The sequence below is a fragment of the Rhinoderma darwinii genome, chromosome 4 (genome assembly GCF_050947455.1).
Source record: "Rhinoderma darwinii isolate aRhiDar2 chromosome 4, aRhiDar2.hap1, whole genome shotgun sequence".
Taxonomy (NCBI): Eukaryota; Metazoa; Chordata; class Amphibia; order Anura; family Rhinodermatidae; genus Rhinoderma; species Rhinoderma darwinii.
The window spans coordinates 257,787,704-257,805,732 of record NC_134690.1 but is presented as its reverse complement, the minus strand read 5'-3'; the positions used below and the strand labels follow the sequence as shown (position 1 = coordinate 257,805,732).

General features: G+C 40.9%; 1 protein-coding gene across 1 annotated transcript in view; it reads right to left on the bottom strand.

The window, feature by feature from the left end:
• The window catches only part of MCM9 (minichromosome maintenance 9 homologous recombination repair factor), a 97,700-nt gene that overhangs the window by 10,644 nt on the left and 69,027 nt on the right, over positions 1-18,029 (bottom strand). The window contains exons 8-11 of the mRNA XM_075862414.1: positions 10,152-10,326; positions 6,860-7,062; positions 3,633-3,836; positions 1,261-1,343 (exon numbers count right to left, since the gene is read on the bottom strand). Coding sequence (XP_075718529.1) covers positions 1,261-1,343; positions 3,633-3,836; positions 6,860-7,062; positions 10,152-10,326 — 665 coding nt within the window. The remainder of the gene's footprint in view (positions 1-1,260; positions 1,344-3,632; positions 3,837-6,859; positions 7,063-10,151; positions 10,327-18,029) is intronic.

The window sequence follows — 18,029 nt, the reverse complement described above, 5'->3', positions numbered from 1 at the left end:
CCGCAAGCTATCCACTACATGTAAAGTGAGAGTTTTCTGGTGAACAGGAAATACGACAAAAAGAGAAAATATTATCCTTTTGAATAACCCAAAAAGAAATGCAATATATATTGCACGGTGCCGTCCAAAATAAATATAGCAAAAAAGAAAAACGAAAGACTGATGGACCAACCAGCACACTTTGGGTAAAAAATAATAAATACAAGATAAAGCTGTTTAAACAAATATACAAAATTATTTATTATTTAGATTTTTTTTTAAATATTGATATAAATTTCATTATACTTGAACAGGAAATACCTTTGTCAAGCATTGCAGGCTTGACTATTTTCTATTCAGCCTTAGACACTGTAAAATTAAAAGAGTTATTCCCATCTTCTTATAAAGTGATGGCATAATGCGATCAGCCTTTTTATCCTGAGCATGAAGGGGTTTCTGTATTGATTTTAGAGCTGGGTTCTCTTCACTGTTATTCCTTGCAGATGTGCCTCGTTCACCAGCTGTGCAGGAAACTGCAGCACAGCCCCATTCAAGTGAATAGGGCTGGATGCAGCTCCTTGCGTGGCCGGGAGCACTGCTGTGCAGGAAAAACTTAGGGGATGTAGTCCTAAATCAGCGATACAGCCTCTTCATTCTCAGGATTTATGGGGTCCCAGAGGTCGGAACCCCACCAATCATAAAAGTGATGGAATATCCTAGGGTTACATCACTTTATAAGATGGGAATACCAGTCTTGCAGCAGCTGAGAACTTGCCCTTTTTTGCTACCTAAATCCCTTGGGTGCTGCCAAGAACGAATAGGAGACATAGGATTTTATTACCAGAAATTTGTTTCAAGTCTGAAAAAAGAGCTAATTTCCCACCCAAATATTATTTTTCTTGCAAATTGGCTGTATTCTTTCACATTAAAGGTTAAGGTCTTTGGCATCATACAGGGCATTTCAGTTCGCTATGTATTAATTTTCTGCTTATGCTGTAATTTCTATCTTTCCCCTTGAAAGGGGGTGAACAGAAGATCCTCAGGTGCCAGAGAAGTTCCAGGGGAGAACAGCTTTGATAACGTGACAGTTGTCACAATTAGTGCTGTGCTGGGTAGAGTTAGTCCCAGCTGCTCTTTCAGATCACCGCTGTTCAGGTGATGCTCCCATTCAATGTATTGCCTCATGGAAAGTAAACTAAGTGTTTTACCTTTTGACTTGACATTTGGGGTACTCTGTATATATTTATAGTGCCATGTATTGGATATTACAGATATTCATACCTGCATAGATGACTCCATTATTGACACCACTGTAATAGCATCTTCAACAGTGACAGTATCCCGATACATCAATCGAGCATGGGCTTGAAAAAGGAAATCAAAACAGATTTTTTTTAAATATTCATAGAGACCAAATGCTGCATTCACAATTCTTCTTGCTCCAGAAATGAAATCGTCCAGCATTCCGTTTACTCCTGATTTTGGCATAAATTGCACAGGTTAAAAAGTTGAATCTAAAACTACACCAAATTTGCAACATTTGTCTTCTCACTCCAAAAAAGAAAACAGGCAATAAAAGTGGAGGTGGTTAAAGGGAGGGTGGGAGTCTCTCCCCACAAATGTCCGTATCAAACTAGCAACAAGGTAATATAGAGTAGGCTAACCTGAATCTAACATGTATTACCTTTTTACTATGGGTGCCTTCTTTGCAGAGACATAATTTCATTCTGTTTATGCAAATAAGCATTTTGGAGCAACGAGGGCGTCACCGTTGCTCCAAAATGCTCTGTCTTCTTTCCTCAGTCCAACCCTCCCTCCCTTCCCCCATTGATTGACAGGGGCCAGGCAGTGAAATAGGCACGTTCAAGACGGGCCCCGTAGTATCCTGAACGCACGGTCCTGCTTCATAATCTGCTCATGCACAGTAGTGCCGATTAGAACGGTGACCATAAAGGCTGTATTGCGCATGCGTAATACAAACTTTACGGTCACCGTTCTAATCGGCACTACCGCACGTGCGCAGATTATGAAGCAGGGCCGTGCGTGTGCGTTCAGGTACGGGGACTGGAGTGAACTCGTCTATTACACTGCCTGGCACCAATCAATCAACGGAAGAAGGGAGGGAGGGTTGAACTAGAGAAAGAAGACAGAGCATTTTGGAGCAAAGGAGACGCCCCCGTTGCTCCATTTGCATAAACTGAATAAAAATATTTTCTCTGCAAAGGAGGCACTCTTGGTAAAAAAAGGTAATAAACGTTAGATTCAGGTTAGCCTACTCTATATTACCCTGTTGCTAGTTTGATATGGACATTTCTGGTGACAGACTCCCTTTAAGCTGTGTATGTACTTTTAGACTTATTTATCAAAGGCAAAAAAAAGATGCAAATTTAAGGCAGCTCATGGCAGGCGTGAAAAGAAATTCAAATAGAAACCAAATGCACCAGATTGAAAAGGGACTTTTAATAAATTAGGCAAAACTGTTGCCAACTACCCTCTCCAATTTTATCAGTGCAAAATGAGCTGTTATTAATAAACGTGGGCCAGAGTCTGCACAGAGAATTCTCAAATTTGTTGAATTGTAGGAAGTATAATCACCAAATACTGTAGGGTAATCGGATGTAGAAGAAACTAACCCACTGCATTAATAGAGTTTGACTAAACCGTTAGAGATGTGTCTTACAATAAGCTTGGATACGATTTCTACCAGCAACCAACAGCAGCTCTGGGCTATAATACAGGACGATAGTACTCACCAGAGATTGTCTGGACTAAAACTTCTATGTACATATACAGTCCAGGCTGCTTCTCTTTATGAACAAGCAGCACTGTTTAGGTTGTAGCTATACAAGTAGTAGTGATACCCATGCTAATATCTAAGAGGGTTTTTTTCATGCACAGAATTGAATTTAAACTTCTATATGGCCAACATATTCCGCAGTGCTGTACAGAAGTCGGCATCACTCACTGTGGGGCTCACAATCTAAGGCTCCATGCACACGACCGTATTTTACATCAGTAAATATGGTCTGGAATTACGGACCCATTCATTTCTATTGGCCACGGGCATCTTCCAGTATATTTACAGATGAGTGTCCGTGCTGAAAAATTTATAGAACCTGTCCTATTCTTGACAGTAATTATGGCACGGACTCTCCCATAGAAGTTTATGGTAGCTTCAGTAAATACAGACGGCAACGGATGTGCATCTGTAAACCATTTGTGTTTACGGAAGCGTTGCAACATTTTGGTCATCATTTGCAGTCTCCCTCTTTTTTTACGGATCCGTATATACTGATCAAATACGGATGCAATACAGACCGTATTTGCGGATACCAATCACAACCAACCAATTACAAATTCTGATCCAAAATGCTGCCGCCTAAATCAGGCCTTAATTCCCTGTCTGTATGTCCTTGGAGTGTGGATGGAATCCAGAGTACCTAAAGAAAACCCACACAAACACAGAGAGAACATACAAACTCTATGAAGATGTTGCCCATGGTCAGATTTGTACCCAGGACTGCAGTCCTGCAAGGCAACAGAGCTAACCACTGTATGTAACAAATGCAGAGTACTATATATGCTTTTAAACAATACAATCCCATTAAAGTGTGATGCTGACACTATATCCTTAATGTAAATACTATACTCACCTTCTGCAAGGCGTATCAAGCTTTCTAGAAGGCGGATAGTAGTACGTGCTGCATTCCTGCTATCACTCTGTCTCTGGAGTTGGTAGTAACGCACCAGAATCATGTTAGCGCCTTCAGACATCTTAGGCTGCAGGTTCTTTATAAGGCAGAAATATGTTTTCATCTTCTCCATACTCCACAGCTTGTCAGATTTACGAGGACTTTCTAAGTTGAGAAAATAAACCAGGAAGTAAATCAGAAGTGCTTTCTCTTTGTAAGGAAGGTAAATGTACACATACACAACCAGGGCCGGCATCAGCACCCGGCGAACCCACTACCCTACGGGGGCCCACTCAGCCGCCGGGTGCGGACGTTGCCGTCATATAGGAGTGGAATCCCCGGCCAGAGTGTTGATGACGGGATTCTGCTTCTAGAGGGAGCCCCTGTCAATGGCAGAGCAGGGAGGTAGCTCCCTATTCTGCCATTTACTAGGCTACAGACTCCGAGGCAGAGTGTAAATAGCGCTCTGCCCAGGACTCCGGCTCTGGGGTTGCCCCTGATAGCACTGTCAATATATTTACAGTGACTTCAGGGGCTCCTTCTGAAGCGGAAGCCGCGGCCAGAGCATCAGCAATGCTCTGGTTAGAGATTCCACTTCTAGAGGGAGCTCCAAAGGCGCTACCTACAGGGAGGGGGACTGTGTGACACTATCTACAGTGGGCACTAAATTTATGGGGGAACAAACTGGGGGCCTTACTTCTTTATGGGGGAATAAACAGGGCCTAACTTCTATATGGTGACGTTTTCTGCCATTTTACTGCCGCCACGAGTTCCCCCACAAAGGGGGCCCACTCAGTCTGTGCCGCCCAAGGGCCTACTACATAAACCTGGAGCCGGCCCTGTATATAACAAAACAGAAATATATGGTCAGTACATTACATATTATTAAAAGAGGACCTATTACCTGTGAAGGGGACTTGTTTTATTTGAAAATCCATTAGCCTCTTAAGAAATAATTTTCTAAATATAGTTTAATACAAACAATACCTCAGGATATGGCTAACTTTCACTATGCAAATGACCCGACTACCCACAGGAGTCTGGTCCCGAACTTCTGTGTAGGGATATCGCGAGATCTCGTGTTCGGTCTCATAGAGCTCTATTTACTGTATTAATAGAGAAGTTACCGATCGGTTAACATTAATACTGCAATTATCATGAGGGGTTGTGGGAGGACACAGGGAATGGCAGGACACCCCTACCCTGAGGGGGACTCCTCTGAGGAGTTGGGTCATTTGCATTGTGAAAGTAAGCCATATACTGAGGTATCTTTACACATTTTTTGAAAACATGTATTTAGAAAATTATACATTTCTTAAGGATCTAATGGATTTTCAAATAAATCAGGTCCCACTTTACAGGTGATAAGTACTCATTAAATCATTGCATCAAGAAACCGGCTCTCAAGGGGTCATGTAAAAATATTTTTTAATGTTTGTCATTAAAATCAGATCAAACATAATAGCAATATGGCACAAATTTTGAACATGTGCAGATAAAATAAAAATTAACTCGATATAGATAAAATACCATAACTATAATATCTCGAATTTAAAGGGCGTAAAAAGGGACATTAATTCAACATCAATATGGAGTCCATGTTCAGAGGATACTGTATACTATTGCTGCAGTCTTCGGACGACTGTGTATCTAGATACTAGAAACACTCCTGGACGGGTGATTGTCAAACCACATCTATTACCAGCATTGTAGATTTACTGTAGAACACCAGTGTTTTTCAATAATGTTCAGTATCAGCGCTACTACTATTTATATACATGCTGTGGAAAATGATCCTCATTGGAATATTATCAGCGTTTATTATCACCGTTATCAGCATTGCACATTTGTTGTGAATCATTATTTATTGTAGAATACTTCTACCGATTTGCCATCAATACAGCGGAACATTTCCCTATATATAGAAAACCATTATCACCATTTGCACAAGTGTATAGCTCAGTTAACCTAACCACCATCCTTTTTTTCTCCCCTTAAACTTGGGATATCATAGTTATAGTATTTTATCTATATTGCATTCATTTGATTTTATATATATCTTGTTATATTGTATTCTATCTGCACATGTTTAATATTTGTCTGATATGGCTATTGTGTTTGATATTTTATAAGACTTTGGTCATTAAATAAAAAATTCAAACTTAAAATTGATACAATTTTAAGGCCCCATTAACATCAAGTTTTTTTGGCCTACATTTAGCTATACCCAAGAAAAGCATCCAACGTATATGTTAACCGGAGACTGTGACAGATGCCTAAACACGGCATCCATCACCCATAGTCTATTATGGCATCCATTTAACGTGTACGTCATAAAAGCTATTGAAAAGCTCATGATGTACACCTTAAACGGATGCCTGTGACATATGCCATACAGTGGAATACGAACCCCTGTTAACACGGAGACGCACTGCCGACATGATAATAATGTATGGGGACAAGTGATCGGAGTAACAACCGCTCGTCCCCATCCATAGCTCCGTGTGACAGGAGCAAACGAGCGCCGATCAACAATGTCTCGATTGGCGCCCGTTGCACCGGCCGGTGCAAAAGGGCCTTAACTGAAGGTGATGGGAAAGAGCATGCGTTTTCTTTGAAAAACCTGCAGATTTTTTATTTTTTTTATTTTAAAGTTTCAGTCAAGCACAGTGGTAGGGTTTGTTCAGAAAATATATGCAGTGGAATTCGCAATGCAATTAAGGTATGGACAGAGATTTCACCAATAAGGGCACAGTGATACACTGTTTTTGTGTGCATCTGTGGTGGACACACCATCATGGGGCCTTATGGGGTGGATGCACTTCCTTAAGGCCAGGATCACACACAGTTTTGATACCGTTTTTGGCTCAGTATTTTGAGCCAAAGCCGGAAGGGGATCCAAACGGAAGGAAAGGTAAAAAAAGAAAAGACTGATGCATCTGCTTTCTATTGTGTCCACTTCTGTGTTCGGCTCAAAAAACAGAGCCAAAAACTGTATCAAAACTGTGTGTGTGTGATCCTGGCCTAATGGAGGTACTGATGCTGCCAGTATGGCTGAGCAGTACAAAGAAAGCTGAGGCACTCCCGCTTCAATATAGACGCTGAGAATGTTTTTCGGTCCCCTTTTACTTTTGTCCTACCTATGGAGAAAATGTTCACAGCAATAAGTATTCACATCACTAATCTACCTTTGTTTTCCAATATAAATGAGGAAATGATCCTGTCCCAGTCCTCATTTTTTGTGTCCAGCAATACCAGAACTAAATCAAATCTACTGAGAAGTGGACTAGCAAGCGCCACATTTACAGAAATGGATTCTTCTGGGTCGTATGCCCCTTTTGGGTTTGTAGCAGCCAGTATGGTGGTTCTTGTGTTTAGTTTGCATACCAACCTAAAAATAAAACATTGACAAAGTTTTCTGTTGGTTTCCTGGAAAGTTCAGTCACAGTTAATCTTAATCACAAATTATAACTACAAGTTCTTTAGATATGAAAGTGATAAATAAATTAAAGGGTCACTCCAGTCAACAAAAAAAATTGAGCTTTTGGCCAGTCAGAGCTTTACAAGCTCCCCTGCTGTCCCCTACTAGGCCGCAGCTGAAGCCGATGCTGCCATAACAATAGAGAAGGGCTGTCCAGAGCTGCTTCGGAGTCAGTATAAGGGTATGTTCACACGGTCAACAAAATACGGCTGAAAATACAGAGCCGTTTTCAAGGGAAAACCGCTCCTGATTTTCAGCCGTTTTTTAATCAAACTAGCGTTTTCCACGGCTGTTTTTGGAGCTGTCTTTCTATCGAGTCAATGAAAAATGGCTCCAAAAACAGCTCAAGAAGAGACATGTACTTCTTTTTACGGAAAAGGCATAAGAAAAGACACCACATACCAGTGTGAATCCTGTCTCTCCCAACCTGGAATGTGTATGAAGGAGTGCTTCCAGATATACCACACCTTTCTGTAGTACTAAATTTTATTTTCAGCCATTTCATTTACAATTACCGTCCCTTTCATTTACCATAACCGTTTCACCATTTAAAAATTGGACTCTGAACATCCCCCATAACAAAACTAAAAATTCTTATTATACCACTAGATGAATACCGAGGATTTGTAAGATAGTGTAGTGTTTTAACAATTTTTTAGGTCTATGCAAACATGACATGGTGCCCATAAATCATACAAATAAATAAGGCCTCAAAATCCTTGCGGTGTTCCAATACTTCCAGGCTCTGCCATATGTCCAGCAGCAGATTAGGGCCAATTTGGGGATATTTCTACTCAGAAAAAAATAGTCTAATAAACGTTAAGATAATTTTCTTTTGCATGCTCTGTGTCTGAAAAATCTGTCCTAGAAATAAGGCATTTTTGAAAAAATGGAAAATTTTATTTTTCACACCGGATTTCCACAAGATTCTGCCCAAAAAACTATGGGGTCAAAAAAGTGATCACACCCTATGATCATTTTTTTCAGGAATGTAGTTTTCAAAATTGGGTCATTCCTGGGGGTTTTCCATCACACTGGGGGCTCAGAATCTCTTCAAAGATCAAATGGGGCTGTTGAACCAGTCATGCAAAACTTGGGCCCTAAAAGTCTAAGGTCAGGTTCCCATGTAGCGTAAACGCTGCAGAATTTCCGCAACGGAATTTCAGCAACAGAATTTTATGCGCAAATATCGCAGCATTCACAGTAGCAGCAAAGTGGATTAGATTTAGAAAATCTCATGCCCAGGCTGCAGAAAAAAACGCAGTGTAAAACGTTAATAAATTGACCTGCGGTGCAGAATTAAAATCCGCAGCATGTCAATTTATGCTGTATTTTTGTTGCTTTTCCCCATTGAATTCAACGGAGATGCAAAACCCGCAACAGAGAGTCAAGTGTTGCGACATTTGCTGCATCCAATCACAGGCTGCATTGGTCACATGGCCTCACGCCCTGCAACGTCATCTTAAGAGGCCGGACTACGCACAGAAGAGAGGGATAACTCTGCAGCAAAATCACAAAAAAACGAAGTAAATCAGTCACAGAAATCCGCCGCAAATAGTGTGTTTTTGCTGCGCATATTTGTAAGGGGAATGATTATGGGTGGATGGAGTGTCTGTGGATGAAGTTGCCGTTTTATCTGCGGATTTAGTGTGACGCATTAAATAGAACAATCTTTATGTGCACCTGCGGAAATTCAGCGTTTTTTTTTTACCGGTCTTCTGCTGTACAAAACTCAACTTCTGTATTTTAGTGCGGAATTTATGCTCCCTATTGAAGTACCGTAAATGGGCCAAACACGCAGCATCTCTGCACGAATATGCAGCATAAACAGACATGCTGCGGAGTTGAAAGTTGCACCACGGAACACTTTCCACACAACGTTTCTGAAATTTTTTCACAGTGTGGGTCTGAGACTTGTAAAATCTCACTTTGCTGCTACTGTTCATGCTGCAGAATTTCTGCATAGAATTCCGTTGCGGAAATTCCACAGTATTTACGCTGTGTGGGAACACGGCCAAATATATGGGTTTTCATAAAGTCAGCTAGTTTGAGACAATTTGTCTATGTCTAATAAAAACCACATTCAATCTCCCCTTTTCCCTAGATGGTGTTCCAAGACCATTAGTCTTCCATAATTTAACTTTGGGTACATTGTAGCCAATTCAGAGAAATTCATTTTTGTGTGCTAAATAGCATTTTCAGTTACTGCCATACACAGTGGAGATGTGAACCCAAGAATCATAGGGTCACCCAAAATAGTCTCAAGTCAGGACCAATCATGAATCGGATTGCTCTTAGTAATATGGGGCATCTCCATATTTGATGGATCCCATTGGAATCAAGAAACTTAGATTTAGGTCATATTGAGGAGTCTGTTCTACAATTTTTTACAGGAAAGTCTTAGAACATTTCATATGGAATCCCATCCAGGCCGGGGAATTTATTATTTTGAGTTTGATTGAGAGCTGCTACCAATTTCTCCAGAAGCAATAGAGATTGAAAAAGATTCCTTTGCTCAAGGAAAATACACAGAAAGATTAATTCCATCTAGGAAAGAGTTTACAAAATTCATGTGAATTTTTTTGATGGATGAATATAAGATTTTGAAAAAATATTTTTTTTTTATTCAGCTTTGAATAAGACAGTCGACTGCGCTATTGATTCCGTCGGAAAACCGGAACCCTTCCGGAATGGTGACAAACGGAAACCATTAGCGATGTTTTCGTCACCATTGATATCAATGGTGACTGAAACGGAAGCTGTGCTTTCACTTTCCGTTGCGGGGTTCACCCCACAGAAACCTCCGACGGAACCCCGGAACGGAAATGAACGTTGATGTGAACAGGCCCTAACATAAAAACTAGCTAATCGTGACAATACTTGGCCAGTGTGAACAGGCTTTTATTAAGAAGGAAATAATTCATACATAAACACCATAATTATGATAAGAAAGTCCCTGCTAAAACCTTTACACACATGTATTATTTCATGGATTTTACCCAGCTTTGGCCACACTGATTGTCTGCTGTTCCATTGCCTCATGGATACTGGTCCTATCGTGCTCTTTAATACTGTTGAATTCATCAATGCAGCATAGACCTCCATCTGCCAGGACGAGTGCACCAGCTTCCAGGTTCCACTCACCCGAATCCTTCACTGCAGCTACAGTCAATCCTAATATTAAAACAAAACAAAAAAACAGCATAACGTGGTCAAATTGAAGATCAAAGTGAATTGTAAAAAAAACAAAAAACTAACACGAAGGGTCTTTGTACAAGGTAAAAAATTGCTAAAATTAGCGCAGATTGCCGATATAAGTCAGTCGTTAACGATCCCTAGATATGCATTTATATGTTACAATAATCAAGCCTATTTTTCTTAAATGCGATTGCCGGTTTCTCCTCCTTTCCATTACAATTGACAGGAAGATGCCGGTTTACACAAGTGGATGTACAGCCGACAAAAGCAAATTTTTAAAATCAGAATAAAAGATGTAATCAATGACAAAAGAGTGAATTAATCACTGATCGTTTGCTCGCATGTTTGGGATGAGGACACACTTTGCGGTGCGCACATGCAGACGAAATTACGCCCACACGCAGTTGGTGGGGTTTTAAAGTAGCTTGTTAAATGGCCGCACTATTTTGTCAGTAATACCAAGGTTTTGCTTGCAAAAACACGCGGGTGATTGGGAAAGTTTGTTCAATCTAACGATAGGGTAATTATCGCCTCATGTAAAAAAAAGAAAAAAGAAAGAAAAAAAAGCTTTAACTCCAGCCTATTTTAGGCCTTAATGACCAAGCTATTTTTTACGTTTTTCTATAGTCTCATTCAATGAGCTACAAACTTTTTTATTTCGGCGTCGACATAGCTGAATAAGGCCTTGTTTTTTGCAGGACAAGGTGCATTTTTTAATAGCATCATTTTGGGATACATATAATTTATTGATTAACTTTTATTAACTTTTTTGGGGGGCTGGGAACAGCAATTTCACCACTCTTTTTTGCAACCAAAATTTACGCTGTTTACCGTGTGGTATAAATAACACAATAACTTTATTCAGCGGATTGTTACGATTACAACAAGACCAAATTTATATCGTTTTCTTATGTTTTACATAGTAAAGTTTTATTTTTCCGCCGATGCAGATCTATGAGGGCTATTTTTTTGCGGGACGACTTGTAGTTTTTATTGGTACCATTTTGGAGTACATGCGAAACACAGAGCGAAACACTGTAAAAAAAGTAATGTACATTAAATAATGTAATGGCTTTATAGGTGTGGTCGTTACGGACGCGGCAATACCAAATACGTGTGACTTTTTAATTTTGTTTTTTATAATTAAGCATTTTGTAAGGGGAAAAAGTGGGTTTTTAATTTTTTTTCCTTTGGATTTTTATTTATTTACTATAAACTTTTATTAACTTTTATTAGTCCCACTAAGGGACTTTACTGTGCGATCTGATCGCTTTTATAATACACTGCAATACTTCTGTATTGCAGTGTATTACTGCCTGTTCGTGTAATTCGGACAGGCATATGCTAGGCCATACCCCTGGCATGACCTGGGGGCCTTTATTAGGGTGCCAGTTGGGTGAGAGGGGGTGACCCCTCCCTCCACCACCACTCAGATGCAGCGCTCGATATTGAGCGCCGCATCTAAGGGGTTAAACGAGCGGGATCGATACGGATAAGGATCTCACCCGTTCAAGCAGGTTTGCTCACAGCACTCAGCTACCAGAGGTAGCTGAGAGCAGGGAGATTTAACGGCTTTGTCTATTTATGCCGATGCAGCACCATAAAAAGGCTACTGCATCGGAATAAAGCCCGTTAGTGGCTGCCGTAAAAACACCTGTGGGCAATCACTAACGGGTTAAACTAATGAGCAGGATAAATAATATGTTGTTTTTTATTCTATGCGTCAGTACGATTACGGCGATATGTATAGATGTTTTACTACTTTTGAACAATAAAAGCACATTTCCTGGGAAAAAATGTGTCACCGAATCAAGATCCATACAGTTATTATTTTTCCGTCGATGTAGCCATTTTAAGGGCTTGGTTTTTGCAGAACAACATGTTTTTATCGAACCATTTTGGGGTAAATATAAATGACTGCTTAACTTATTATATCTGGAAGCGGGGATATAAAAAAAAACAACACAATTCCGCAGTTTTTTGCTTATTTTTACACATAATTGCCTGCGAGAAACAAACAGGTAATCAATTAGGCATACAGCTATGGCCCTTTGCTAGGCCGATAACTTCCAAAGCAATCCAACGGCGCCCTGCGATCGTAGCGTGGTGGACCGATGGGTGACGGAGGAGCCCCCTCCCTCTGTCTAACCACCAAGATACAGTGGTTGAAATAGATCGCGGGATCTAAGAGGTTAAACTGCCAGGATCAAAAGTAACTGCGATCGCAACTGTTGCAGCAGGATGTCGGCTGTATGTTACAGCCAGAAATCATTCCCGATGGCACAGGCACAGTTCCTGTGCCCGCACCATCCTATTAACTTAACTTTACTGTCATTTGCAGGAAGGCATGCAGAAAGATGTTAATGGTCAAGTATGTGGTGGAGACTGGATGCAAAAGGTCAAACCATTAGGTTGGGATTCTACAAGGGCGTTTTTACTCCAATATTGTAGTCATTTCCATGTCCTTTTTAATTGCTGTGAAAAATGCATGGTAAAAACTGAACGAGTTTCACTGCGGTTTTTACCTGCGTGGACATTAGGCCTTGATTCACTTCACGTTTGTGACCTACGTTTATCATGTACATCGGGAAAGCTCACGACGTATGCGATAAACCTGTCCATAGTGCTCTATTAGCCCGACAGAGATTAAAAGAGTGACCTTTTGTCTTCCATCAGGCTGGTATACCTTTTCTTTTAGAGGATGGAATAATGTAGTATACTACGCTATTCCATCCTGAGAAATCCTTCTAAAAAATGTACACTACCGTTCAAAAGTTTAGGGTCACTTAGAAATTTCCTTATTTTTGAAAGAAAAGCAGTTTTTTTTCAATGAAGATAACATTAAATTAATCAGAGATACACTCTATACATTGTTAATGTGCTAAATGACTATTCTAGCTGCAAACGTCTGGTTTTTAATGCAATATCTACATAGGTGTATAGAGGCCCATTTCCAGCAACCATCAATCCAGTGTTCTAATTGTACATTGTGTTTGCTAACTGCGTTAGAAGGCTAATGGATGATTAGAAAACACTTGAAAACCCTTGTGCAATTATGTTAGCACCGCTGTAAACAGTTCTGCTGTTTAGAGGAGCTATAAAACGGACCTTCCTTTGAGCTAGTTGAGAATCTGGAGCATTACATTTGTGGGTTCGATTAAACTCTGAAAATGGCTAGAAAAAGAGAGCTTTCATGTGAAACTCGACAGTCTATACTTGTTCTTAGAAATGAAGGCTATTCCATGCGAGAAATTGCCAAGAAACTGAAGATTTCCTACAACGGTGTGTACTACTCCCTTCAGAGGACCGCACACACAGGCTCTAACCAGAGTAGAAAGAGAAGTGGGAGGCCCCGCTGCACAACTGAGCAACAAGACAAGTACATTAGAGTCTCTAGTTTGAGAAATAGACGCCTCACAGGTCCTCAACTGGCAGCTTCATTAAAGGGAACCTGTCACCAGCATTTTAGCTATAAAGCCAGCAATACCTGGTGAAAGTGGGTGAAAAATTATTGTCATCTAAGCTATAAATATGTTCTAAGTAAGCTCTGTACCTTTAGTATTCAGTTTTTCAGTGGTCCCACACCGTATGCAAATGAGCAGAAAAGAGTCAAATCTTCATCTGAAAAGAGTCAGATTTTCATTCCTGCAGCGTCTCAGAGTGGACTCCACCTCCTTCTTTTTGATTGACAGCTCCTTAGCCAATCAGGGCCGGACAGGTGGTGGCGGTGGGTGGGGTTAAGAAGCTGCGTCCCAGAGGGAAAATAATTACCATAAAAGGCGGGAAAAGTTTAAACGACGATATTTACCGACAGAGGAGGATTTCAGGAAAGAAGAGAACAGGAACAAACTCTGGACAGCTGCGGAAATTGAGGGGTCAGGCGAGTTTAACAGGTAAGATGTTCATGACAGGATCCCTTTAAATAGTACCCGCAAAACGCCAGTGTCAACGTCTACAGTGAAGAGGCGACTCCGGGATGCTGGCCTTCAGGGCAGAGTGGCAAAGAAAAAGCCATATCTGTGACTGGCTAATAAAAGGAAAAGATTAATATGGGCAAAAGCACACAGACATTGGACAGAGGAAGATTGGAAAAAAGTGTTATGGACAGACAAATCGAAGTTTGAGGTGTTTGGATCACACAGAAGAACATTTGTGAGACGCAGAACAACTGAAAAGATGCTGGAAGAGTGCCTGACGCCATCTGTCAAGCATGGTGGAGGTAATGTGATGTCTGGGGTTGATTTGGTCCTGGTAAAGTGGGAGATTTGTACAAGGTAAAAGGGATTTCGAATAAGGAAGGCTATCACTCCATTTTGCAATGCCATACCCTGTGGACAGCGCTTGATTGGAGCCAATTTCATCCTACAACAGGACAATGACCCAAAGTACACCTCCAAATTATGCAAGGACTATTTAGGGAAGAAGCAGGCAGCTGGTATTCTATCTGTAATGGAGTGGCCAGTGCAGTCACCAGATCTCCACCCCATAAAGCTGTTGTGGGAGCAGCTTGACCGTATGGTACGCAAGAAGTACCCATCAAGCCAATCCAACTTGTGGGAGGGCCTTCTGGAAGCATGGGGTGAAATTTCTCCCGATTACCTCAGCAAATTAACAGCTAGAATTCCAAAGGTCTGCAATGTTGTAATTGCTGCAAATGGAGCATTCTTTGACGAAAGCAAAGTTTGAAGGAGAAAATTATTATTTCAAATAAAAATCATTATTTCTAACCTTGTAAATGTCTTGACTATATTTTCTAGTAATTTTGCAACTCATTTGATAAATATGAGTGTGAGTTTTCATGGAAAACACAAAATTGTCTGGGTGACCCCAAACTTTTGAACGGTAGTGTATACCTTGCGGTAAACTTTTTTTTTTAACATGGCTTTTTTTAATGTGTGGCTCCCCGTATACCTTCCCCAGGGTCGGCAATCTTCGGGCAAAGCATCAGGCAGCTCTTGGCCTGGTGATACCAGTCCTGGGGGAGCTCCTGACGTCACTCTCCATATATGGACAGTGACGTCAGGGGTTTTCAACTACAAATTGCCAGGCCAGAGCTTCAGTAGCGCTCTAGCCGGGGACTCCGGGACTGTAGATGCCCCTGACGTCACTGGTCATATATGGACAGTCAAGAAGTAGAAAATATAGATATGGACAGTGAAAAGCGCTTCAAGTAGCCTCTTACCCGGGGTGCTCGGGTAACATATTAAACTGCCTATATGGGTATGCCTATACTGTATGATATGTTACTACCTTCTGTCAGAGGTATACATCCTGATTCATACTGGCATATACCTCCAACGGCAGGGTAAAAACGTGACGTCAACAGTGGCAGATCCTCATATGGGCGGAACCACACATAACTTAAAAAAAACTATGCAGGGCTGCTGCCGGACGCATTCTCGCGGTCATCGGTCCCATCTGCTGATTAAGAGGTGGGGGTGGTGGAGTGCAGAGGGAGTCAATTGCAGGGGCGAGCTAGGCCAGGGAACAGGCGGCACAGCCCATCAGCTGTAGAGAGAAGACTGTCAGAGATAGTGATGGGCAGGCACGGGAGTCACTCTCCATGACAGTCTGCTCCTCTGTGCGGCTGTGCACTGTTCCTTCTGTCTACACCTCCAGCAGCTGCTTGATAACGGCAAAGACCGCAACTAGGATGTGAAGGACCTGTAGTGACGTCAGTGTCACATGATTAACCCCTTCCCGACATTTGAGGTATCCATACGCCAAAGTCGGGTAGGGGAAGTATGGAACGGTCAAACGCGACCACGGCGTTTAAATCGTTAGAGAGAGGGGGGCGACCCCCTCTAACAGCTCAATGCGCCCCCCGCAATGCAATCGCGGGGTGGAGATGATTGCTATGGCTGCCTGGGGGCCTAATGAAGACCCCCAGATCCGCCATCTTTGTGGTCCTATTCAGCGCGATCCGCCATCTTTGTGGTCCTATTAAGCGCAGGGCTTAATAGAAGCCTGTCAGAATAGCGATATAGTGCAATAGATTAGTATTGCAGTATATAGAGCAAGCGATCTAACGATTGCGCGTTGAAGTCCCCTAGGGGGACCAATAAAAAAAGTAAAAGTTAGTAAAACAAAGTTGTTTTTTATGTAAAAAAAATAAAAAAATATTAAAAGTTAAAAAAAATAACAACTTTTCCCATTTCCCCCCTAGAGCATAGAAAAAATAAACAAACATAATTGGTATCGCCGCATCTGGAAGTCTGAACTATTACAATATATTATTTAACCCGCACAGTGTACACCATAAAAAAAAAATTTAACCGCCAGAATCGCTCTTTTTTGGTCACCTCATCTCCCAGAAAAAAATAAAATAAAAAAAGTGATCAAAACGTCACATGTACCCCAAAATATCATTATAAACTACAGATTATCCCGCAAAAAATAAGCCCTCATACCACTTAATCGACGGAAAAGCAAAAAGTTATGGCCCTCAGAATGTGGGGATATATAATAAATTTTATTTTTTAAACTTAGGTTTTTACTTTTAAAAGTAGTAAAATATAGAAAAAACTATATATATTTGGTATCGCCGTAATCGTATTGACCCACAGAATAAAGTTAACATGTTGTTTTAATTGCACAGTGACTTTCGTAAAAATAATGGAGGAATCGCTGTTTTTTTCATTTTCTACCCCACAAAAGTTTCCGTTTCCTAGTACATTATACGGCACAATAAATGGTGCTACGAAAAAGTACAACTCGTCCCGCAAAAATCAAGCCCTCATAGGACTATATCGACGGAAAAATAAAAAAAGTTATGGCTTTTGGAAGGTGGGAAGGAAAAAACGAAAATGAAAATCTGAAAAACTGTTGCGGCGGGACGGGGTTAAGGTCCTGTAGGCTATACCCAAACACCGCAGAGGAAGAGGCTCTGGTAAGTGTGGTGTGCATATAGTGTGTGGTGTGTATATAGTGTAAGTCTATATGGTGTAGTGTAAGTCTATATAGTGTGTATAGTTTATAGTGTATTAAATGTAAGTCTATATAGTGTGTGTGTGAATAATGCATATAGTATGTGTGTATAGTGTATATAATATATTGTGTGTGTGTGTGTCTATATAGTGTATATTGTGTAAGTCTATATAGTGTGTCTATACAGTGTGTGCTGTGTGTTTAGTTTATAGTGTGTATAATGTAAGTGTATATAGTGTACGTGTGCGTGTGTAGCGTGTGCGTATGGTTTGAATATATAGTGTGTGGTGTTAGCGTGAATTGTATATAGGGTGTTTAGTTTCTGAAATTTTGTGTGTGAAATTATTTCCCACCCATAGAGCCCTCTGCAGTCAGTGAAATGCTCAAAACCCCCTTTGCAGTATTATCCCCCTCATACAGCCCTCAGTAGTTATTATACTGCAAGAGGAACAGATTGTCTGTTATCCCCCCGATAACTCCTTCCCCCAAAGCCATAAGAGTCAGACGCTTAGACCCTCCCATAGAACATTCAGCAGTCAGTCAGATGCACTGACCCCCCCCCCCCCCTTGCAGTATAATCTTCCATATAGTCCTGTTATTTTACTGCAAGGGGAGGGGTGTCTCACTGCTTATAGGGTAACTAACTTTTTTTTTTTTTTTTTTTAATTAACATGCCATAGTGACATGTCAAAAGTTCTGATCGGTGGGGATCCAAGCACTGAGACCCCCACCGATTGCTAAAACAAAGTGGC